General features: G+C 42.8%; 1 protein-coding gene across 3 annotated transcripts in view; it reads left to right on the forward strand.

Annotated features, from left to right (window-relative positions):
* Nucleotides 1-20,249, forward strand: part of LOC120955250 (uncharacterized) — a 35,181-nt gene extending 14,932 nt beyond the window's left edge. For 2 of the 3 annotated variants that reach the window (XM_040375948.2, XM_040375957.2), the window contains exons 5-7: nucleotides 11,161-11,309; nucleotides 11,408-11,666; nucleotides 11,853-12,196. In XM_040375948.2, the coding sequence (XP_040231882.2) occupies nucleotides 11,161-11,309; nucleotides 11,408-11,666; nucleotides 11,853-11,938 (494 nt within the window). In that variant the 3' untranslated portion in view covers nucleotides 11,939-12,196. Of the gene's footprint in view, nucleotides 1-11,160; nucleotides 11,310-11,407; nucleotides 11,667-11,852; nucleotides 12,197-12,339 lie in introns of those variants that run through there. The other variant, XM_049606105.1, reaches the window with a different exon arrangement.
* The last annotated feature ends 4,284 nt before the right edge of the window (nucleotides 20,250-24,533 follow it).

A 24,533-nucleotide genomic window follows, 5' to 3' on the forward strand; every position in this document is an offset into this window, starting at 1 on the left:
CGTGATGTGATTTTCGCAAAGGGTGAAGTTCCCTGTTGGCGGGAAAATGGGAAGAAAGGTATCGGGAGTTGGATGCGTGGAATTAATTAACCATAAATGGCATCATGGAAGCATGCCATTTTAATAAGGAACAAGGCAGCAAAGGTTGATTGATGATGGGATTATTCAGCACAAATTACAGATGGATAGTAGAAACTCGTTTGCTTCAACATGATCGCGAGTCTTTGCAAGCTTGATTAGAGTCGTTTATTGTTTCTTCACAATATCTGTTCTATTTGTCTAGCCAACACAATGGGGGGAAAACAAAAATACCTTCTTAGTTTTTACTATTATCACGTGACGTCGTTTGCAGATATCATTTGTGATCATTTGTGAACATACCAAAACCGGCCAGCAAAAGTGCTCGGAAAATGTGCGTCATCGCGCCGGGTATATGGTTGCGCACTGTTTGCGCACAGTACGCCTTGGTCGCTAACTTTATTCCGTCAGTTACACTCCGTTCGCATACATATGAGCTTTCGAAAAGTAAAACCAGCACTCCTATTTCGTCGTCGGCTTTGAAACAGTCCACCCCATTTTTGGAATGTCATTTGCAAACCACTTTCCAATCACTATCAGGCCTTACCCTTTGCGGCCGTCAACCCAGAAAATGTAAAACCAGCTGTAACTGGGACGCGTACCTGCTTCCCTTCGCTTGAAATCCAGCACTCTTCGACACAGATCGAGTGGGGTTCGTGCTCGATGGGGCTGTCAAATCGCTCGAAGGATTTGAGCCTCACTCCGTGCGCCACAATCGCATTGGAGAGGGTTGAAGATTCCACCAGGCAGGGGTCTGTTTTTGCCGCTCTCAAAGCAAAGAAAACAAAAAAAAAATGGATAGGTTGTTAGGGAAAAATCCCAATCGATTTTGCAAAACCACCAAAGTGTGGGGCTGGGGTTGTTGGGCGGTCGTCGTGTCACTTTCACTCTCGCTTGCACGGTGCCTTCAGCTGGGGTGCTGGGGTGCTACACACACTGGCGGTGATTTATCGACGTGTGAAACCGATTCCAAGAGGCGTTTGCGGAGGGGGAGACACGTTCACTTCACCTTCTCCTTCGTGTCGTTCGGGGTGAACCACATCCGTTCGGGCTTCGGATTGATTTGCCAGCCTGATCGTGCTCGCGGGAATAAGACCGGCCGATTTCCGACACAGCCCATACATCACTCGCGTGGGATGGAGGGTCGTGAGTGAGCGAGTTTGTCGACATATGTATGCTGCTGAAGCACGGTTGTCGGATGATCGTGAGCAGCTTTAAACCACGTTTGCCAATTTGACAATGACAGTATTATTTCTCTCTCTCTCTCTCTATCTCTATCTCTCTTTCTCTCTCTATCACTCTCTCCAACTCCCGAAATGAACAAAATGGTTGTTATGGTAGGGATTGATTTGAAAGGAAATTTGAACAATTGATCACATATGGGTACGGTTTTGATATTTTTTTGTACATGACAAGTGAGAGTATCGCGCTACTAAAATACACACACACACATATACATCTATTGAACAGCAAATAAAAAAAACGGAAAAACCAGTCGTCAATAAATTAACACGAAACGATCTACTCCTGGCTGAAATGAAATTAACTGCCCTGCTTTTTTTATGTACAGTTTGCATGTGTTTCTATTTATTGAACATTATCTACCCCTATGCATGGAATCGAATTTGAATTAATTAGTATGCGGTAACCGCACCCAAACACACTTTTCTAGCAACAAAATAAATTGGTCGACGAGCAAGAGGAAAAGGAAGCAAACAGGGTGTGTAATTTATTGGAGATAAACACATTTTCAAACTAGCGAGTCGCAAACAATAAGGGAAACGCTTTAGTAATTTCTACTGTGTGTGTTCGTGTGTATATGAGTGATTGTGCTTTTTTTAAATCAATTATTTTGTGCAAACTCACCAAACTATGTAGCGAATCGTGCTAGTTTTGATGTTTGTCACGTAGTCAGGGAAATATAAATTAATGGTAATTAAGTGGCAACCGACGCACCTTGACAATCTGTCAGCGCGGCAATGCATGCACCGGGATCGCGCAGAACTATGCTGATCATTGGATCTTATTGTATGATGATTCTCACAAAATGTATCGATTGAAAACAATCGTTGACAGGGCATAGCTCAAAAAAAAGTTGACAGTTTTTTAACAGAAATATACACAATTCTACCATCGAATGAAGAATTGTGACTTGTTAATTTTTTTCCTTGCCTTTGCACTAGGAAACAACATCATAAGATTAATCGGACGTTGGATGGATGTCACCTTCAGAACCCTTGCCCCCTTCCTCCATTTCATTGCTCCACTTCCCTTAAAATACAGCCTGAAACATCAAGTTGTTGTTGTTGTTAGTATGGTTTAGAGAGGCTTTGGCTCCTGCGGAGTTCTTTCGCCTCTGAAACATCAAGTTCCAGTTGTCGAGAACGTACAGTGTCGGACAAATCAATAGGACCACTTATCAATTTATTATTCACTTATCATATTTCATGACTTAAAGTGAATCAATCTTTACCAAAATTACTATTAGAATGTTTGCTTTAAGAATGTTTTTAAAGTTTGGTAAAAAGTTAAGAAACAAAAAAGTTATGATAAGGAATGTAAAAATAACCCAAAAATCATGCGCCAAAATAATAGGACCAGTTCAGAAAATTTGAAAATAACTATCATTTATTATTATTAAATAACATTTTTCGATGTTATTGAGTTTTCGGATAATTTAACTTAAATTAGTGAACAAAGGCGTGTACATTTTTTTTTGTAGAAACGCTTAGCGCAGTGGCAATTCGCTGTGTCTTTAATTAACATATTCTAATTTACTAATGCGAGAATATTACGGCACTCGCTTGAGGGTTTTGAGCTCCCTTTGCACTGAGAGACGAAATAGTGGTGAGTACCTTCGTCTATGGGTATAAAAGCGCGTCACAGCGCTGGATCGCTTACACTGTGTTCTTACATTCGACTTGTGACAGCTGAAGTGTGCGGACGTATTTCTTAAACCTCCTGCTCTGTAGTCTGTGATTTGTTACCCGTTATTTTTCCTCTTTGTTTCGTGTGCGACCTTGCTGTGAAGTGTTACTTTTAGACGTTCAATGCAGTCCTTTTCAGGACTGGTTTTACGTGGTTAGGGATAATATCTGTATCACAGTGAAATGTTTGTTGGTGTGGTGATTCTGTGATTTAAACAGTGATTTGAAATTGAAATAAACAGTTGTTTTAAAAGAGATATTTTTACATTGGGCCGACACCATGTTAGACCCTCCCCCCTTAGGGGAGAATTTTCCTCCTACCGTGACCACTCGTAGAGTGAGACCTATGCCCCCGTGGATGGACAAAGACAATGAGAATGGTGAATTAAAGTATTTGGTGCTTCAAATGGCAAATGATTCTGTCTTGCCCGTAAACCCATTCATCGTAGGTAAAACCATCAAGGACGCCGTTGGCAGTGATCTTAGTGAGTTTGGCCGTAAAATCGACAGTGGAAAGAAGCTTTTGCTGAAAACTAGGAACCAAAGCCACTTCGAGAAGCTACAAAAAATTACAAAGTTAATCGATGGAACCCTTGTGAAAGTTGCTCCTCATGTGACCCTCAATAGTGTTCAGTGTGTAATTTTTGCCCCGGATCTAAAAGGATTAAGTGATGAAGATATTTTGGAGAACTTGAGTGACCAAAAAGTAATGAATGTTCGGCGTTTTACGCGTAAAGTGAATGGTGAAATTGTGCGAACAAACATTTTTCTGCTTCGAATCAATGCTACCTCCATTCCGGAGTTTATTCGCCTTGGTGCTTTACAAGTGAAAACAAGAGCCTATTACCCGAAACCAATGCAGTGTTTTAACTGTGGACAGTTTGGACATACACAGATTCACTGTAAACTGTCGCCTACCTGCACTAACTGTGGTACCCCTGCGCATGGAGAGTGTACCGTAGATCCCGTAGAACTGCAAGGACAACCACAGCACCACGTCTCGTACCTGTCCCCACTACCTCCAAGAAGAACAGGTCATCAATTATAAGATCGACAACAACTGTTCTTACGGTGAGGCACGTAAAGCTCTGCTTAATGTTACTCAATCCACAAATTCTAGTCCCATTCAAAACCGAATCACATACGCACAACAGACACACACATTAGATGAAAAAGACACCCAAATTAAAGAATACAAAAAAAAAAAATGAATCTCTAGAAAAAATGATAATTTTGCTTACACAAACAGTAACTAATCTAACAACAAAAATCGAAGATCAGGATAAAACTATGAAAAGAATGTGCAAGAATTTTGAAAAGAGTTTAGAAAAAAAAGAAAATAGAATCTCAAATGGAAATTGAAGAGGATGAAAGTGAAGAAGAATTAGACGATTTTAGCACGGAAGAAAGCACGGAAGAAAGCACTGAAGAAGAAACTGAAGAAGATAATGAAGACAAAAAAGTAGAAAAAGTAAAACATGTAAAACAAAATGATGTAGATGAACAAAATAACACCACTAACAAACGGAAACGTTCTCACCAAAAGTACACCCCCTCCTCGGAAGAGGAATCCCAACCCCGAAAAATCATCCCCATCTCTCCCTCATCCCAATCCCCCAACCCTCCCACATCCAATGCTTCTTTCTCTGTCGCCTCTAAAAAAACTCTTAGATCTAACACGAAATCTGTAGATTAATTTATAATTTCAATATTAACAATATCCTTCTGATTATAAGCATTAACTTTTATCCATTTTTCCTTTACTACATAATTCAATTCATCATATCAATCTAATAACTATTCATCCATATTTGCATTATCCTGGAATATCAGAAGCATGAACCAAAATATAGAAGAACTAAAACTACTAATCAATAGACACGATCCAACAATAATCACCCTTCAAGAAGTAATGTCAGTTCCCTCTCTCCTTAGCTCTCCTCTTAATAGATACAATTGGTACACTAACATACACCCAACCATACCTCATCATAGTGTAGCTGTAGGCATTTTAAAACACATTCCATCAAATAGAATAGCTATATCTACTAATCTTCCCGCAGTAGCTGTAGAAATTTCATCTCCCGTGCAATGCTCCATAGTATGTTTATATCTTTCTCATTCAATCAACCCTTTTACAATAATTTCTGATTTCACTAGTACGTTTCAGCAAATTAATAATAATTTAATTGTTTTAGGGGATTTTAATGCCCAACATACCACCTGGGGTTGCTCGACCTCATGTAACAGAGGGAACAGCATTGCTTGTGTTTTTGAAACAATTGGTCTGGAAGTAATTTCAAACCAATCCGCTACACGTATTTCTCCCATAAACGGCAAAGGCTCCATACTTGACTACTGCGCTGTGTCATCTTCTATGGCACAGCAGTTCACAGTTACAGTTTCTAATGACACTCGTGGTAGTGATCATTTTCCACTTTTAATCCACAGTAGTTTAAATCCCCAGCGGCCACTTCTCCGCCCCAGGTGGAAATATGAGGAGGCCAATTGGGCAGCATATCAAAGAGAAATAATGTTCAATCTTCCACTTGATGAAAATCCCCCTCTTTCTCGCTTTACTGCATGCATTGAATACGCCGCTTCTCTGAGTATTCCCCGTACAACTGGAAAACCTGGAAAAAGATGTGAACCATGGTGGAACGCAACAGTTGCTGCAGCTATTAAAGCTCGCAGAGCTGCTTTGCGCAAATTCCGCCGAGCTAGCAAAAATCCGGATAATTTTTTCACACCCATTTTTGCTGAGGAATATCGTACAGCCAATCGACTTGCCAAGGAAGCAGTTCGTCTTGCCAAAAAGAATAACTGGGATGATTTCATTAATGAAATTAATCCTCAGTTATCTAGCAAGGAAGTGTGGAGGCAAGTCGGTTGTTTGAATGGTAAAAATCAACAAAGCTCCACAATAGTTCTCAAAACCCAAGACACTATCATTGCCCCTGCTGAAGTACCTGAAGCCTTTGCCATCCACTTTTCTGATGTTTCTGCCACACACAATTATCCGAGTAATTTTCAAACCCATAAACTTAACACTGAATCTGTTCCAATTTCTTTCCCTGATGCCACTGAACATAGATACAATAGTCTTTTCACAATAACTGAACTCCATTGGGCACTAAGGAAATGTAAAGGTAGATCTGCTGGTCCCGATAACATAGGATATCCCTTACTGCAAAACCTCCTGTAGAATCTAAATCCACCCTTCTTAACATTTACAATAGTATTTGGTCTTCCGGTAATATTCCTATTGATTGGAAAAGTAGTTTAACTATCCCCATACCCAAACCTAACAAACCTAACCACAACGTTGATAGCTACCGTCCAATCTCCCTCCTTAGCTGCATGGGAAAAGTTTTAGAACGCATGGTAAATCGCCGCCTCTCGCAAGAATTAGAAGACAGAAACCTGCTTAGCTCTGACCAACACGCTTTTCGGAGCGGGTTGGGCATGGAAACATATTTTGCCAAATTAGACGATACTATTCAAAAATCAATAGACCAGGATCATCACATAGACTTTGCCATCATAGATATTTCCAAAGCTTTTGATCGCACTTGGCGCCATTCCATTCTTTCTCAACTTGCTTTTTGGGACTTTGGTGGCCGGCTCACTAATTTCATTGACAATTTTTTTACAGCCAGATCATTTAGAGTCCTAATCGGTAATAGTGTTTCTAATCCATATCCTCTAGAAAACGGTGTACCTCAGGGCGCCATCCTTTCTCCTACACTTTTCCTTATCAGTATAGAATCTCTGTTTTGCTCCATTCCATATGAAATCAAACCTTTTGTCTATGCCGATGATATCATTCTGGTCTCTTCATCGAGATCTGTTAACACATCTCGTCAGCTTCTCCAAAAAGGAGTTGACAAGATAAGGCAATGGTCTCGGTCATGAAATATCCCATTCCAAATCTCAAATCCTCCATATCTGCAAAATGGGCTTCCATCGCAAACTACCTATCAAACTTCACGACCACATCATACCAAATGTAAACTCAGCGAAAATATTAGGTGTTACATTTGACACAAAACTTACTTTCATTCCCCACTCCAACCGGATAAGAAAAGAAGCAAAAACCAGACTAAACCTCTTTAAGATGTTAGCAGCTGGACAATATCGTGCATCACGTCAAACTCTTCTGCAGATCCTCAATAGCTGGCTGCTTCCCAAAATTCTCTATGGTATTGAGATTGTCTCTCGCCAACGAGAAAACTTTGAGAAGCGTATTGCTCCCACATACCATACAGCCATCCGCCTTTCAACTGGAGCCTTCTGTACCAGTCCAATCCACTCTCTACTTTGTGAGAGCGGACTTCTTCCTTTTGATTACATTATCACCAACAGATTAACAGCAGCAGCAGGACGCATCCTAGAGAAGGACGCATCCTAGAGAAAGCCGAATCATTTATCAACAGAGTCAATGCACAATTTCATACCCTTATCAACAACCAGCTTCCCCATATCAGCAAGCTTACCGGACGCGGAGGACGCCCTTGGTATCGTCAAACGCCTACAATAGACTGGTCTTTAAAAGATAAACTACGTGCAGGAAATTGCAGCCATATCGCCGGCCATCATTTTACCAGTCTCATCCAAAGCAAATACCAGAATCACCATCATATCTTTACCGACGGCTCTGTCCTCAATGAATCCGCCGGTTTCGGTATTTTCTCCTCCAACAACAGTTGTGCCATCAAACTACCAGACCATTTCTCTATATTCTCAGCTGAAGCAATAGCCATGATAGTCGCCGCGCAAGAAGGTATTTGCCTTAATAAACCAAATATTATTTTCACCGACAGTGCCAGTGTTCTAGCCGCCCTAGAACACGGTAACATCCGAGATCCGCACATCTAACTATTAGATCAACTAGATAACTCCCCGGTTATAACATTCTGCTGGATACCTGGTAACTCGGGTATCAGCGGAAACGGGAAAGCTGACCAACTTGCAAACCAGGGTCGGCTCCGTCCTCCAGAAAACAACACAACCATAGCCCGCAGAGACTTCAACAAATGGAGCAAAACAATAGTTGACGAAAAATGGAACCTCACCTGGCACCGGAAACAAAATTCTGTTCTTCGAACCATCAAACCATCATCAACAGCCTGGAAAGACACTTGATAAATTAATAAATTGATCTTCCTTTTAGTTTTAAGCTTAGTTTTAAGGAAACCGAGCAAACGCGGATTAAGGTTTACACAGGGAGGAAATGCCCTGGGTAAGAAGATTGTTAGGTTTAAGTAGTTTAAGAAGAGGCAAATGAAGCCGAAAGGCTCAAAGTCTCTATAAAAATCAATTAAAAAAAACTGTGTTCTTAGCCGTTGCCTAGAACACTTCACACGATCAATTAGCTCGTGTATTTTTGAGTGCACTACTTCAAGCGCTTGATTGAAAGAATTCCAACGATGGGCCGTAGTGCACACTCCACACAACAGCAACGTTTAGATATCAAACGTTTGTACGCTGCTGGGTACTCCCAGCGAAAAATCGCGGAAATACTTGGCCGATCCAAAACATTCGTGTATAACGCGCTGCATAGCACGGGCACGAAAATACCAACGGGTCGGCCACGCAAGACATCCGCTAGGTATGATGCTCGGATGACGCGATTGTGCCACGTTCAAGCCCGGTTGCAGTTTGCTCGAAAGCACTACGACTGGGCAGGTGAAAACCTGAACAAGTGGCGAAATGTACTGTGGTCGGACGAGTCCAAAGTGAACTTGGTAGGTTCGGATGGGAAACGCTTTGTGCGTCGTCCAAAGAATACCGCCTACCGGCCACAGTACACTTTAAAAACCGTGAGCACGGCGGAGGCAACATAATGTTTCTTTCTTCATAATGTTTGGGCATGTTTCTCTTGGTACGCTGCCGGCCAAGAGAAACCCTTTTAGCCTTTGGATAAAAGATATCATGGACCAACACCGATACTTAAACATCATCCAAACTGTCATGTTGCATGCAGAGTGGGAGATGCCATTGAAATGGCAATTCATGCATGACAACGATCCAAAACATACTGCAAAAGCGGTTAAAAATGGTTTGTTGATCAAAAAATTGACGTCATGAATTGGCCTGCGCAATCGCCTGACCTGAATCCGATAAAAGAGAAGAGAAACTGTGGGAGCATATAGAGAATGCTTGGTACAGCATTCCGCCATCAACTTGCAAAGATTTGGTGGAATCCATGCTTAAAAGGATGTGAGCTGTCATCCGGAACAATGGGCATGCTACCAAATATTAAATGCTGCCAAGTTAGCCCAGGATAAGGCTGTTTTGTTATTTTCTTTAGTTTTTCAAATGAACGTGCTGGCCACATTGCGAAATAAAAGCCGGAGCTGTTATGTAATAATGATAAATGGTTAAAATATTAAAATTTTCTTTACTGGTCTTATTATTTTGTCGCATGATTTTTGGGTTTTTTTTAACAATTCTTATCATAACTTTTTTTATTGTTAACTTATCAACAAACTTTAAAAGCAGACTTTAAGCCAACATCCGAAAAGTGCTTTCATGCTAATTTGGTAAATATTGATTCACTTTAGGTAATGAAATATGATAAGTGAATAGAACATTATTAAGTGGTCCTGTTGATTTGTCCGACACTGTAAGCGGTAGACGAGTAATCGAATCTCACGCACGCCCGCACGTACGCTCACGGAGCCGTGGACCGGTCAAGTCACGTGCCTGGTTTCCGTGACCGGGCAGATTTTTGTTTTGTTTTGTATTTTGTTTTACACAGCCACAGTTGGCCTACAGGCAGTAGCAGGGAGCAAAATTAGTCATCGTTCCGAGTGTTTCATTATCCTTTATGCGAGAGCGGGGAAAACGCACGTGGCCAAACGTGTTGCCGGGAATGTAGCTGTATCAGTTTGCATGGTAGCATCCCTTCCTTCCAATACCTATTGATTGCATTAACCCACAAACGCACACCGTGAAATTTTGTGTATCATAAAGATGAAATAAATGGAAAGAGAACGAGAGGAAGTAAGCGAAAGTCGTTGGAAAAATGGGAACAAAAGTTTGTTCGGCATTTTGCTTGACTGGGGTTTGCAAACGGAAGAAAACGCAACCTGGTCAACTAGCCCCACCAGCTCCGCGATCCACCATTTGCAAATCCTGTTTGACTTTCCCTGTTTCTGCCCCTGAGTCGTATCCGCCGGCACGCGAGGCAAGACTCAAAGCCCATGCACCCGTTCGCTTTCTCGTTACAAGCCATCACCAGTGCATCTCTTTCGGCGCGCTGCTCGTGACTGTGGGTGTGTGTAAGTGCTAAATTGGGCAGCTTGGCGTGTCGGCACGGGCATGAGATAATTATGAAAAATTAGAAAGTTTCCGGCGGTATTCTTAATTACGCCAAAAGCAACATTAATTAGCCATCAATTTGCACTTTTATCGTGTAAGCGCCGGCGCTCTGCTCAGCTGTGATAGTGGTGCGCTACTAGTTCGAGGAGCGCCTGTGTGTGTATGTGTGTATGAGAGCCCTCGAGAGCACGCTTATAGTTGTAGCTGAATCGCTTTAGATACGACTAATTGTGGAACTTAAGCGGCGAACGCGGGGCATTGAGGCAAGAGCCCGGTCACGTACGCGCCCCGCCTGATCAAGTGGTTCGGGGCTAACGTGGCGAGCTTAATTCGATCCATTACCAACGCCAAGGTGCGGACCACCACCTGCAGCCTGATATCTTGGTGTATCTCTGTGTGTGAGTGTGTGCGTGTGTGTGTGCTTGTTTGTCCAGCAGCTGCGTGGGAAATGGGGGTAAGATTAATTGGGCGAGCAGCTGAGGACCTACCGCGGATTGCGTGGTTTTGTGTTTGGAAGGCGAAACCACGTCCTACTCGGGATGGCTTGCTCGTTCCTGGGCGCAAAACTCAAAGCACTTGGTGGCTAAAGTTTTGAGCATTCCATGCCTGGTTTCCGTGTTGATTGATCCGCAAACTCGGGAGCCCCATTAGCCAGCACGCCCGGCAGAAGCGCAGCTTCGCGGCCATTAATTAATAATCGTAATGAATTTGCGCTCGAACAGGGCCTAGGGAGGGGGGTGGGGGACTGATGGAAGAATTCCTTCACGCTGCCAAAGTACCGCCTCGACTAACGATGGCTCATTCTTCATCTCGCCCTTCCACCGCACAGTCTATCCGCAGTTTGATCCCATCATCAACGGGTTACAGCACAACGGGGTGCAGCACAACTACGCGCTCGGCGACTTTGTCGTCGCGAACTGCTCGTCGGATATGTCAAGCCCACCGGCCCGGCTCTACTGGTACATCAACGATCGCAATGTGAGTATGGGCTGGTACGCGAACTCCCCGCTCGTAGCGAGATGTTGACCCCCCACTTCGACCATGTTTTTTCTTTTATTTCGTTTTTATCCCAAAAGGTTCCGTCAGATTACCTGCAGCCGCAGCACGAGTCGACGGTCGAGAATGATGGATTCCAGCTGCGCCAGCGGACGCTCGAGATCCGGTTCTACATCGACGAGAAGCGGCTCGGCAAGCTGAAGGGCAAGCTGGTGCTCAAGTGTCTCGCCCGAATCGACGCCATTCCGCAGGCGACGCGCGAATCGACGCAGATCATTTACATCCCGACGACGGACGAGCTGCGCAACCAGAAGCTGATCAACTGGCGTGGCTCGAACGGTAAGTGGATATGGAGGGTGTGTAAGTAGGGGGTGGCGAATGGGAGGTTTGTTATTGTGTTTTGGGGAAAAAATGATGTAAGAGTGGCAGACGAGAGCGGGAGGGAGAGTTATTGGGCGTTGCAGACAGCGAGAACCAGCTACAAGACGCTTTGACGAGCCTTTTTGATCGTTTCTGTACTTTCAGCCGCTTACCACACAATCAACCCACCGTCCGTCAATGTAACGCTCGATGGCGAATGGTCCGTGGACGAAGATGCACTGCTCCCGTGACGGAAGCATGTCTACGCGAGCGGGACGGGATTGTTGTGGTGACTGGCAGTGCTGGCTGAGGGTTTGATGATGAAAGGAGCAGGACGATGATAATTTTGCATTGAAAAATATCATCTCCTTGGGACGATTGTAACAGTCCTTGAGAAAAGTTGTTGTTTAATGGCAATTGTGCAAATTAAAATAGCTGTTTCTGCGCATATATCTCAATAGTCGAAGTCAGTAAAACCGGCAATAAATACTCATTCATGTCATTCGAAATTCACAAGCTTTTATATAAAATTGTCTGTTAAGTCATTTGTTTATTGATTGATTTGTTTGAATTGATTTGGTGTGAAATATTTTCTTGGGAAACAAACATCCTCACTATTTGAGATTAAATGAATGAAATTTTGTCTTTACAGCTTCCTCGTTACAGTACGCTACGCTCGCCCGGTTGTCTGTACTCTTCACCGTCACGCTTGGTAGTTTCAGGTGGTTCGTGTAATTACAAACATGCGTATATGAAGTAAATCACATCACACACACATCACATTCCGTTCGTTGCTGGAGAGAAGCAGAAGAATCAGCAGAAGCATCAGCAGCAGCAGCAGCAGCAGCAAAGTAAGTACATCCAGTATACAAACTAGCGCATGCAAGTTGTAGTTGAAGAACTATAAGTAGAAAAAAAAAAACAGAAAAGTTCAGCTGGGCGCGTATCACGAGCAAAATAGCAATGCAAGCAAGCAGTCGAAAATTGTGTGGATAAACCATGATTCACGCAAACACGCATGAGAAGAAGTAAAAAGAAAGTAAATCAAAATTGAGATTTCTTATCCTTGTTAGTACCGTACCAGTTTATGCTCGGTTGTTGAGTGATCTCGTTGAGTTTCGGACTAAGTTGCGCCAACACTTTTACCAATTTACCCTGTTGCATTTAACGCGAACGTTTACGCATACTATTAAGAATAAGGATTGGAGAACAATGTAAAACAAGCATGGAAGATGGCAAACAATACGAGAAAAATTAAGTAAACAAAGAAAATAAGAAAAAAAAGTAACCAACACGGATCGCTAAACGCATCAAAATGATGACCAGTAGCAGGAGAAAGTAGGTGACAGAGTTGAGAAAATGAACACAACATTGTCAAATTGAAGGGAAAAAGCAGTAAAATGTAAATAATTAATCACTTGGCCCACATCAGAGCAAGGACTGGCATGCTTAGAGAACGAGGAGAGACAGTGGAAATAATGCAAAATGAAAAAATGGTATCCTGGTGCGCTCGAAGTCTCAAAATAATGACAACCAAATTGAAATCGGTTTGGTTGACGCGACTTGGAAACAATAACATGTTGCTGTTTGAAAATGGCACTCAGTGTGGAAAAAATATGAAAAAGAAGCAACCGCATCCTATCGCCTGTCGCCTGAGTGTAAAAATAGCAAACACAAAGAAAAGGAAAACAGGCGATTTCCAAGCAGCGTTTTAGAGAGCCCTAACGAGCGTACGGGGAAATCCTGCAGCAATGGTGGCAGTTGAAAAACTAAATGCTAGAACAAAACTGATCAAATATACGATGCCGGAGTTAGATAGTTTCATAGGATATTTTTCTACAGTTTAGTTAATGACAAATGTTGATGGGTTTTGTTACGGCGAACGTGTTGATTTGTGGCTCGCGCGTATGTGTGTGTGTGAGAGTATGTGCGCTTGGTGAAACAAAAACAAACAACTCAGAATAAAAAAAAAACAGAAAGTGCTGCTGAGTTGAATGCAGCACAAGCCAAAATCAGAATACTTGGAGCTATATGCATGCGTGTGTGTGTGTGTGTGTGTTTGTGTGTGCGTGTGTTACCATCATAGCCCGATGTGGTGCAGTTGGTAGATCTGGTGCAGTAGATGTGTTGATCCAGGAATGGTGGAAAACAACAACAACAAAAACACGCTTTCAAGTTTAGAAGTTTCTAACACAAAAAAGTGCTAACACAAAGCATGTTGATTTCTCGCGCTCAATCTCTCACTTCCTGGCCTGCCTGTGCCCCTTGTCAGTGCCCCCTGCCTTCCTTTGGGAGTTGGAACAGGGATTGTAGATTACTTGGCGAGTGTACGACGCGTGAAATATGGGCCCCTTTCGGCCATGATGGATGAATAATGTCCAGGATCTTGCCCACCCTCGCCACGTGTGGAGTGGTTTTATTTTGTGATGCAGCTCAACATCAGCGCAAAATATGCCAGGGAAGAAAGTACCTGCGAAAGAGAGAGTAAAGAGAGAGAGAAAGAGGGGGAGTAAAGAGAGAGAGAAAGAGGGGGAGTAAGAGAGAGAGAGAGAGAGAGAGAAGAAGAAGAAAACGGAAAAACGCACTATTACGCACTCCTTCTTTTTCTGTGTGAGTGTGGCTTAGCTAGTCGGGATGATGGAATCACTCTTGCCCATTTCTATATAGATCGTTGCTGCTTCATACTGACGCTAAATGATCTATTGCTTTGCAGTTAACTTTTTTCGGATCGAGCGGACAGCCGTGTTAGGGCGAGTTGCATTCCGTACTTCCTTGCAAATGGTTCCAAATGCAGAGAGGCAGAGAAAGAGTGAGAGAGAAAGCGAGAGAAATGCCGTTCGTGTATGCGCGCGTGAGAAAGATAGAGACAGCTGTGCGAAGCTCGACCGTACTTCAATGATTTCAACCCGCCATCGCTCTTTTTGAGGCAAGTGCGGAAGCGCGTTGTTGCGAGTACCCAGTACCTTTAGCGACCTTTTCCGGCTGCGTATCTGTACGTCGGAGTGTATTTATGTGTGTGTGTGTTTGTAAAAAAGATCGATCAACAGCAGTGGCAGCAGTTACGCAAGCGGCCGGAGGGCTTGTTCGGTGGGTTGCTGAACATTTTCGAGCACGAAACAGCACGAAATGTCACTGGCAGAGAATCCCCCAAACGGTTTCCAGAGCTTGTCGGCAGCTGTCAACGTGTCAAAGCGTTTTCGTCCGTTCAGTTTAAAGGACGGATAGGCGAAAGGCAACAGCAGCAGCAGCAGCAGCAGCAGTGTCAGCTTAAAATGAGTTTTGAGGTCTGCTGCTCCGCTGGCTCGGTCTGATTGTTGAGTGGGGGGAGGGGACACATTGTGCCGTCTCTAATGGTTCGTCCGTTGCTGGGAAAAACCGTTGTCCCGTCCCAATCGCTTTGACAAGTGGAAACCCGGAAACTGGTCGTCGCCTCCTAGGCGCCATTTTTGAGTAGTAATGAAGTAGTGCGGGGGTTGTATGAAAGTAGTGAGCTATATGCACGCAACCATAGTTTCGAGACGCCTTCCAAGCGGACTCTATTGCTAACCGTAACACGCACAATCACGCACACAGAGACACCAAGAGACTAATGATCGTCTTCAAGATGGCCGGCCTGGTGGTGCAAGCGCTGTGAGCATGACTGACGGCGTCCCTCAGCAACATAACTGGCTATCGTATGTGATACGATAATTGTCTGCCTATCCGATTTGATAGCCATGTTATACAGAGGACTTAAAAAGCACACTCCAAGTGTTTTTGGGGAACCACTAAACAGAGAAAACAAATCAAAAGTTCCACATTACCAAGCGCCATTACATAACTCGCGTGCACTGGTTAGCACGTTCGCAAATGCTCCATTTAGGAAACCGAAACCGGCAGCGGGTTGAACCAACCGGCGGGAACTACCTGGTGGTGGTACAGGTAGTGGGAATACGAGGCCTTATAATTTGTATATTTAGTACATGTGGCATATGGAAGCACCAAAACAAAACAAAAAATAACACACACTCCAACACACTTCTAACATACACACTCTATGTGGAATAGGTTACACAACGTGCTAAGGCGAGCCTTCAGAACTAGCAAAACGCTTGCAAGAATAGCTTTGCAGTTGAAGGCCGCTTGCGTTGGTTTAGTTGTTTGTTTTAACACCTTTTTGTCTTTTGAACAAGTTTTTGCACACAGATTGATGTGTGGCATACGTCAGCATGTATAAATCGATAGGTGTAAAGGTGTCTGTAACACCGATTGAAGGTGTAATACAAAAAAACTTCCACTTTGAAAATACGTAAAAAGATGGAAGTCTTAGAGCGGGACAACACCAAAGGATAAAAAAAGTGGGAAGAAATTTTGAGAAGAAAAAAAAGCAAATATACAAACAACCAAACCACAAAACATACTACACTCGTTCGTGCAGAAAAAAAAAACAAAAAAAAAAACAAACGTAAGTCAAATTAACAAACTTTCATTGCTAAGTATCTACCGCTGTTTGTAATTGAAATGCTACAATTTATGTGTATGTGTGTGTATGCGTATGAATGTGGAGAAGGGAACGAGTGTGATCAATATCGGACCGGCGGAAGGGTTCATTTGGAGGATGTTTTCTTATACCTAAAATAAGCAATGCTACCTTATCAGATATTTATTAACAAAACAAGAGAAAGAGAGCGGGAAAGAAAGCTAAGCGCGCTACTGGCACAAAAAGAAAACGTTACTACATAAAAGAATAGGCATACAAAATCCTCACAAAAAAATCAAGACAGAAAGCAATGAAGAATAGTTTGCATAACAGAGAACACATGTAAACGAAATAAGAGATATAGCCAAAACAGTAACAGAAAAAAGAGCGAATAAAAATGAACAAAACAGAAACGGCGAGCAGCAGCAAGCATTATAAGAAAAAGGGAAAACATTATTGCACAATATATAATGAATTTTTTTTTGTAATATAGTGTTATGACGCCACAACACAAAAATACATCCCACACAGAAACACACACACACACACACACACACACACACACACACACACACACACACACACACACACACACACACACACACACACACACACACACACACACACACACACACACAGTCTTATAAATTCACACGTACAAGAACATACAGAAATGACAAATATACACTCAAACACAGAAATTCTCGAAACGAAAAGAAAATTGTAAACATAAACAGTGAAAAACAGTCAACGTGTTATCATCTACTGAGTAAGCAAGCAGCTGAATGTAAATCTTTACGTATCTTAAATGATCAAGGTGAAACATTATACATGAGTACCGAAGACAGAATGCAGAAGAGGGTGGAAGCAAACGAGTGAGTTAACTGATGATTTATTATTTGTATGTTATGGGAGGATTTATTTGTGCGCCACACCCACTGCGTGACTGAATGATACTGCGAGTTTGTAGAATTACGCCTGTTCTCACTTTATTTCGAATCGGGTTGCAGTGGATCGCAATCCATGAGCATGTATGGTTGTCAGCTGCATACGGTTGTCGTGGTCAACTACATTTGGATCTTTTTCAACGGCGTATGAATTGCGTTCAGTTACGTTTGGATTTAACAGTTGCTCGACATTTTCCATTGCAGTCCACCGTTTACTCAATGAACGCGCCACACATTTGGCCTTTTGCATTTATTTTCTGATAGGAGAATATTTTCTTACTGTTTTGATTGCGGAACATGTTATAATGTCATACACAACTAAAAATGTACGCAAGGAAAAAGGTTTTCGTGTCGTTAATTCTATTGTGTATGATCTGAAGCTTTAACTTTAAAATGTACATGATGTATAGGAACAGTGTTTTTAAAAATCATAGGAAGCTTTCTTTACCTTTTATTAATTCTTATGTTATTGACCACATGTGCCGAACAAATCTCCACACTCTTTTTCTTTATGGACTTGGTCGTTAGCTGATAGTTAATTCTGTTAATTGTTATTAATACTTACTAGATTAATTGTACTGCGCAATTAGATAGTCCGTCCTTGGTAAGGGAGGACGGTCTGGTTGGAAATTAATTCCAGTGTGTAGAAGTCGACGCATCTATCGAATTCACCACAGGTACACCTTCACAATCGTCCATGGCTCAATGCATCCATTAAATGTTATTCATCGTTCAAATATGAGGTTTCACTTGCTAAACATGTTCTCATTTAGCTTGCTAAACTTGTTCTCAACAACATGAAATTGTTACAAATTGTCTGTTATGTAGTGAATATCGTGGGGAGCGCCGATCAGTCGTTGATTAAACGGTTCGCTGCAATGAAAAATGAGGAGATACTGCTAAATCGCAACGTAGTTGATAGCGATTGAGACGTTGTGGACAACGATCCATTCTCATGGATTGCGATTTATAGTAATCGCATAAAGCAGGGAAGAAAAGTGAAAACAGGTATAATACGTTCAACCGTGCATAACACAAATAAACAACAAATAAGTAGACGCAGCAAAAAACCACACCGACATTATTCGCCCGAAATTGCGCTTAATGTGATGAGTAAATTCAGTTGCTGTGATGTATCGTAGGATCAGCGACAGGGGTTTTTTTCTTTCAGTGGTTGTTGGAGAAGATAGTGGAGTGCGTATATTCGGCAAAATGGCTACGTGTGCAGGAGTGTGTGTGTGTAAATGTGTCACACACAACCTTATGGTACGGAATGGTCAGGAGAAGTGAAACAAAAGCTATATTATCTGTAAATGTAATTAAACATATCACTGGTCGCCTCGTCCTAGAGAAAAAGATCGAAGATCGGCGTCGTTTAACAAACTAGGAAAAGAGTGGGAAGGAAGGAGAAGGATAAATAGGTGGAAAAAGAGAACATACGCGCTCCATCAACTTCTCATCCACACCACGCTGTCAATTGGTTTGGACATGTTGTGTTTGCGATCATTTTCCGTTTTAGTTTATTTTGTTTTGTTTGGCAGGCTTTCCCCATTTCATGTTTCCACTGTTTCCCACCATTCATCAAACTGTTCCGCGAGCATATTAAACGTCCACTTTGTTTGTATGCTTGATGGATTTACCAGGCCATAGTACACTACTCGCACTATGGTTCAGTTTTGAAGGCAGGTAAAAATGAAAGCATGGGAAAAGTGAGGTAAATTGGAAAATCATTTCCGTCACATGTCCTGTCCCCAAAACGCACTCATTTTCTGAAACCGCCTTCACGTGCGTTTTTATTCCTCATAGTTTATGCTGCTCCACATCAAGCACCATTTCTTCCACTGGACTATACTCAAACCCTTCAATCTCTTAACAATACCTTCCAATGGGAATTGGGATCGATTTAAAAGCGCGACAGTATGGCATGACTGGAAGCGAAAGATCGTAGCAATCTCTCTCTTTCTCTCTTTCTTTATCTTTCTTTCTCTCTCTCTCTCTTTCTATCGCTTTATCTCTCTGTACATCTCTCTGCATCGCTCTATACCTCTCTCTATCTGAGTAACTTTGAATTATGGGCACGCCAATTTTCCCGATGTGTTTTTCCGATACGCATTTCATATCCCAACATGGGTTGGATGGCTTTTTAGTCCAAGAGAGGCTTTGTATTTTTTTTCATTTCTCTTTTGCCCTTTTATGCTCATTTATCTTTTTATTTATCATACCATTTAGCGTAGTTCCAATCAGATGTTTAGTGAGTGAGTTTTAATTTAATCATTCGATATTCAAAATAAATGTCAGTGTGATGGTGTACGATTTTCAGATGCATGTTGAACGGGGTTTCCTGTGTTTTTGATCAACTGAATCTCACAATTTTTTTAAGCTAAACAAAACATCCAATAAAACTGATTTCATGTAATGTTTGAAATCGAAGGGAATGAGGTTAATTATTAAACCTGTTTTACTTACGTCACCAATCTTCCTGTTATTTTTTTTAAAGTATTTTATACTGTTATCTCCAGAGTGTTCTTTTACAACTTCTTTTGATTTACTAAATTTTTCGGTTGTAACTCGTTGCACACCTGCACATGTTTACAGTTAATAAGACAAACTAATTTAGAATAAAACAGTAAAGGTATTACACAAAAAAGCTGAAAAGTGGCATGTTGTGTGCTTGGGAGAAATAAACGTAAACAGCAGGCCACTAAACTACTGATGGTAAAGGAGGACACCAACAAATAAAACGAAAAAGACGAAAAAGCAAATTTAACGGTTTTATGAGAAAGTAAATAGGAACGAGAAAGAAAACGAAAAACAAACATCAGTAAAAAGACGCACGAAGCAAGTCAAAGAAAGACGCTAAACATAACCCAAAACAAAACATTCAAACGCAAAAAAGAACAGAGGAACGCACATCTCCAAAGGCAGAAAAATAAATCAAGAACAAAAAAATAAATAAAGCAAAACAACAGTTGCTAAAAGCACAAATAAAACATGCACTAAACTTCACCCAAACATCTACAAGCTACGATAAAAAAACCAAAAATTGAAATTACAAAGAAAAACCAGAAAGCTCGAATGCGGGAGCGTTACTAAATAATAAATCATGATAATTAAAAATAATTGTAATAAAACAGATATATTTTACAGTGAACACTCTGCCTTGTGTAACGTTTATTTTTAATGAGTGGTTTTTCCCTTCATATTTGTTCCCGGAAGTTATCTTTTAAATTGTGTTGTGTTTTTGCAGTAAGCTCCACTTCGATGCTGAGATTTTGTGTGTCTGATTTTCACACCGTGCAATTTTTGCATTGAAACATGAAAAGGAAAAACAAAACATTTGCAAAGAAAGAGCAGGAAAAAAAAGGATTATCCTGCCAGGTTTTTGGCCGCACTGATGGGCCATGAATATGTGCCGGTGAAATAAAACGATTAATTTAAAATCATTATGCGAACGGAGCACTGAACTCACACGCAGCGATGGCAAGCTCGATGTTGGTTTCCCGTGGTTCGCGCTCGTTTAAAGAGTAATCATGTTAATTTCTGCGTTTATCCGGCCAGCTTGATTGATGGTGAATGGTGCCGGCAGGATAATGGGTTAACGTTGTCGTGTTTTTGTAGTGTTCGTGTGCAGTTTGGTAGTTTTCTTGCGAAAAACACGAGCAGTAGGTCATTTATTTTTCATAGCCGTATCTGTTTTGTGGCTGTGTGTGTGTGAGAGAGAGAAAGAGCAATGGATTTATGTGCCTGGATTAATGCTATCAAATGTTGCATCAATACATTGCTTGAACGGGTTAATGTTTAAGGACAGAGCGAAAGTTATTGTTGTTTGCTTGAAATGTCTACCTCCGGTTGCTAGTTTGTAGCAACTGCTGCTTCCATTCACTGCTCATAACGCTTCAGTACGTGCTCGTTACGCAGCAACTTCTTGACACGGATTCATTTGACTTTCCTACATCGCACGACTTGTCACTCGACTAATGAATCCATGATAAATTAAGTTTCACCGAGCTCTAGCTAGCTCTAAACTGAAAGTTTGCTGTTTGCATCCTGGGCCCACACAAAACCTAGGGACGATGCAAATGGCAAGCATGATTCAACAAACAGCAACGGAGCAGCCGTCCGCAATATCAGACGGATCAAGTCAGTTTCCGACGATGGTCCCGTAGGACTGGCGAGGTTGTTTAAATTTGATAAAATTTTCATCCACTGATGTCCAGAGCGTCCATTTTGGGATCTTTTTTTGTAATTGCGTATGTATGAGTGGGTCTGTGAGAAGTGGTACAAATTATCAACATGAGTGTCTAAAGAGAGGACTAACAGATCCTATCAGGTAGCAAATTAAAGAGTAAGATTACAGCGGCTTACCAACAAACAAAAACCTGCCCTAAAATGTCGAGAGGGAAGTTGAAAAATCTTTCTTTGGCAAGTAGGTTTGGTGCAGTTAAAAATAATGTCCCGGGAACTGGGAGCGTTTCTGATTGTTTGTTTGTTGCTGTCCCTATATACTTGAAGTGGAAATGGTAGCCGACGGCTAACAGAAGTGGCGAGTGTCACTTTTTTTGGGGCGAGTGCGCCCCAACGAGAAGCTTGAGATGGGCTCGCGTGTGAGGTTCTGTAGCATCCCGGGAGTGTACTGAGTCCACGGGTACACAGTTAGACCCAGGAAGTATTATATCGCTGCACTGAGTGACTCTTCTCGATCTCATGCGGCGTACAGGAGAAAGAACAAAATCAAAAAGATCACAGAGGTGCCTCCCGGTCAACATTCGACATTCGTGCTGAACGGTGGCATTATTGCATTCAGGTCCAGTTGACCCATAGGAAAGAGAAGCATGCTGCAGCTTCGTAGGGAAACTGCAAGCGAGCTGACCGTTGTGTACAGCCACTGTTTCGTGAAGCAAATTAAAACAAGTTTTCCCGGGACAAAGAGCCGCACGCTGTAGGCGCCGCACGGCTTGTACCTCGTTCGAGGCTGTTTTTTTAATGTGTTGTGAATTTTTCAAAGCGCCTTAACTTTGGCTTCCTGTGTGTGTTTCGTCATTTTGCGCATTTAAGTATCGTCGTTTGCAACCCAAGCTGCAACGCGGTTTTGCGTTGTGTGCAGTTACTATTTGAACCTCGCTTAATATTGGCAGCGGGTGCTGGCGGTGAAGGTAAAAAATGCATGCATACCTCACCTCCCGCCCTTGCCGTGAAATGGGCCACTGGGCGTGAGATGGGAAGGTTGGCAGTGTAATCTCTCCACTGATCCTCTTGGCCAGTCCAATAAAGTTGGTCGTGCGTCGAGGTGTCAGGGCCACAGATTTACAGGAGGGATTTTCGCTGCAAAGTTTCACTCTGGGTTTAATATCCGGGACCATGCTCGGCAAAAAGGGATCTCCGTAACATCCGTGTCCGGGCGGGCGAGTGTCACAAATGGTGTTATAACGGCAGCACCGAGCACCGACACTATCAACGCCCCAGGGAAACGAAGCATGTAGTATGCGTGTGTGTGTGAGTGTGTGACTAAAGCCAGCTCACGCAGTAAGTCTTTTCCAGTGAAAAGCGCCCCCTGGTTTGGATCGTTGCTTTTTTGTTGTTGTCATTGCCAGTACTGGGGAGATGTTGGTGTAGTTTGTAGTATTTTTGATTTGGATTTCCTTTCGTTTGCCGCTGAGCGCAGCTGACTGTTGAGCCGACTCGGTGTGTACCTTTCCGATCGACCTGGACACGGATACGCGTTTCTGGCTTAAAGTAAGTCAAACTGCAGTTGGATTTTGATGGTCTGCTAGATTCAACACACACATACACGTGCGCACACACCACCAGGCATTATATCAGGGTAGCGCTAGCTGCAACAAAATCGCCCCCGAAGGCACTAGAAGTTGGCCTTATGTTACCTGCCCGAATTCATTCCGGGCTGTGACTGTCGTACGAGACTTCGTTGGTGTTTTTTTTTCTCATGAAGGCTTGGGATGTTTTTTTGTGTTTGTTTATTTTGCTGTTGTATTGCAAACTAGCACCAGTTCGCTGTCTATCCATTGCTCTCTCGCTTCCTCGGATAAGGAAATGTGTTAAAGCTTTCGCTTTAGTTGCCGCAGAAGCGAACCGTTTCCGGCAAAATTGTGCTGTAAGGTAAGGCACGGCCTGTTGTGGGATGAGCTGTCACAGTTCAAATGACCCAATTGCAACGAAAAGAAAGCAAACTCACATATATACCCAAAAGCAAAGTAATGAACTCGTCAACTCGTGTTGTGACAGTGCCGCCGGTCTATTTGTCGGAGTTGTTCCGAAATTCGCTCGGCATCCCCACAACCACTGTGCAGTGTCAACGCGTGGTGTTATCATGCGCTCGCAGGGACACCAATAGGTCCTGTCGTACATGTGCAACGTCAAAAGGTGTGATCACAAAAAAGAGTAGAAAAAAATAGAGACAAATTCACGCCAGCACATCGGGAAGATTTAGCAACCTTGGGGGCACTCGCCTGAGCGCCCCGTACCATGCTGAAGCTACTTAGCATCTTGAGCAAACGTTTGCGCCGTTTCTGCGTGCAGCCTACGGAACCGCGCACATACACGGGGTGAAAGAGGCGAACGCTCTAACCTCGGTACGTGACTTGATGCAGTTAGAAAAATTTAAATTTTATGCAAATACTCGACTTCCGACGATTACTCTAGGCACGAATATGGGAAAAGCAGGCGGGTGTGTGTGTGTATGAGAAACGATTTGCGGTGTTCGTTTCGGTTGCTGCTACGACGTCATAGGGAAGCGTAAAAAGAGGTTCAAAGTAAGAAAGGAGGGATTGATGGGGGGGGGGGATTGTGGATGAAGCTACGAAACACAAACCGCATTCGCAAACTTTTTCTTTCACAAACGGTTGCTCTGCACCCATCACGACGGCAGTAGCAAACATTCGTCGCGGAGGTGACGGTAAAAATCTGTCCCTTTTTTTGGTGCTGGGAAGTTGGGTCAGATTCGAAACACGGATGACGCGAGAGCAAAGTGTGATGCGAGTGGTTCTCAGATGGGGGTCTTCCATCACTCACGAATCCCTTCCAAGCGCCACGGTGTTTGGGTCGGTGTGTGCTGCAGGAGCGCTCATCGATCGTGCCAACTACGCCCAGCAGCAGCCCGAGATGCCGGAAATGTTCCAGGGAGATTGGGAGAAGCGGGAGAAGAGGCAGGAAAGGAAATGAGGGAGCGCACCCCAAATGCCAGCGCCCAAACGCACAAGACGTCCGCTCCGGATAGTGATAGTGATTTATGGATTTTAATCTGCACGATATTGCTCGAAGGTGCTGCTGTGCTTGAATAATTTATTCTTTGTAAATAGTTGCGGCACCGGGGCACGTTGCGGCTAAATAGGGGGAAGCCGATGGCCCGCCCCGTTTCGGACCGGAGTATCTCTCCTGGGGGCACAGAGGAGAGTGTGAGAGCAAGGAAAAGGCTCAGGTAGAAGA

The sequence above is a fragment of the Anopheles coluzzii genome, chromosome X (genome assembly GCF_943734685.1).
Source record: "Anopheles coluzzii chromosome X, AcolN3, whole genome shotgun sequence".
NCBI classification, from domain to species: Eukaryota; Metazoa; Arthropoda; class Insecta; order Diptera; family Culicidae; genus Anopheles; species Anopheles coluzzii.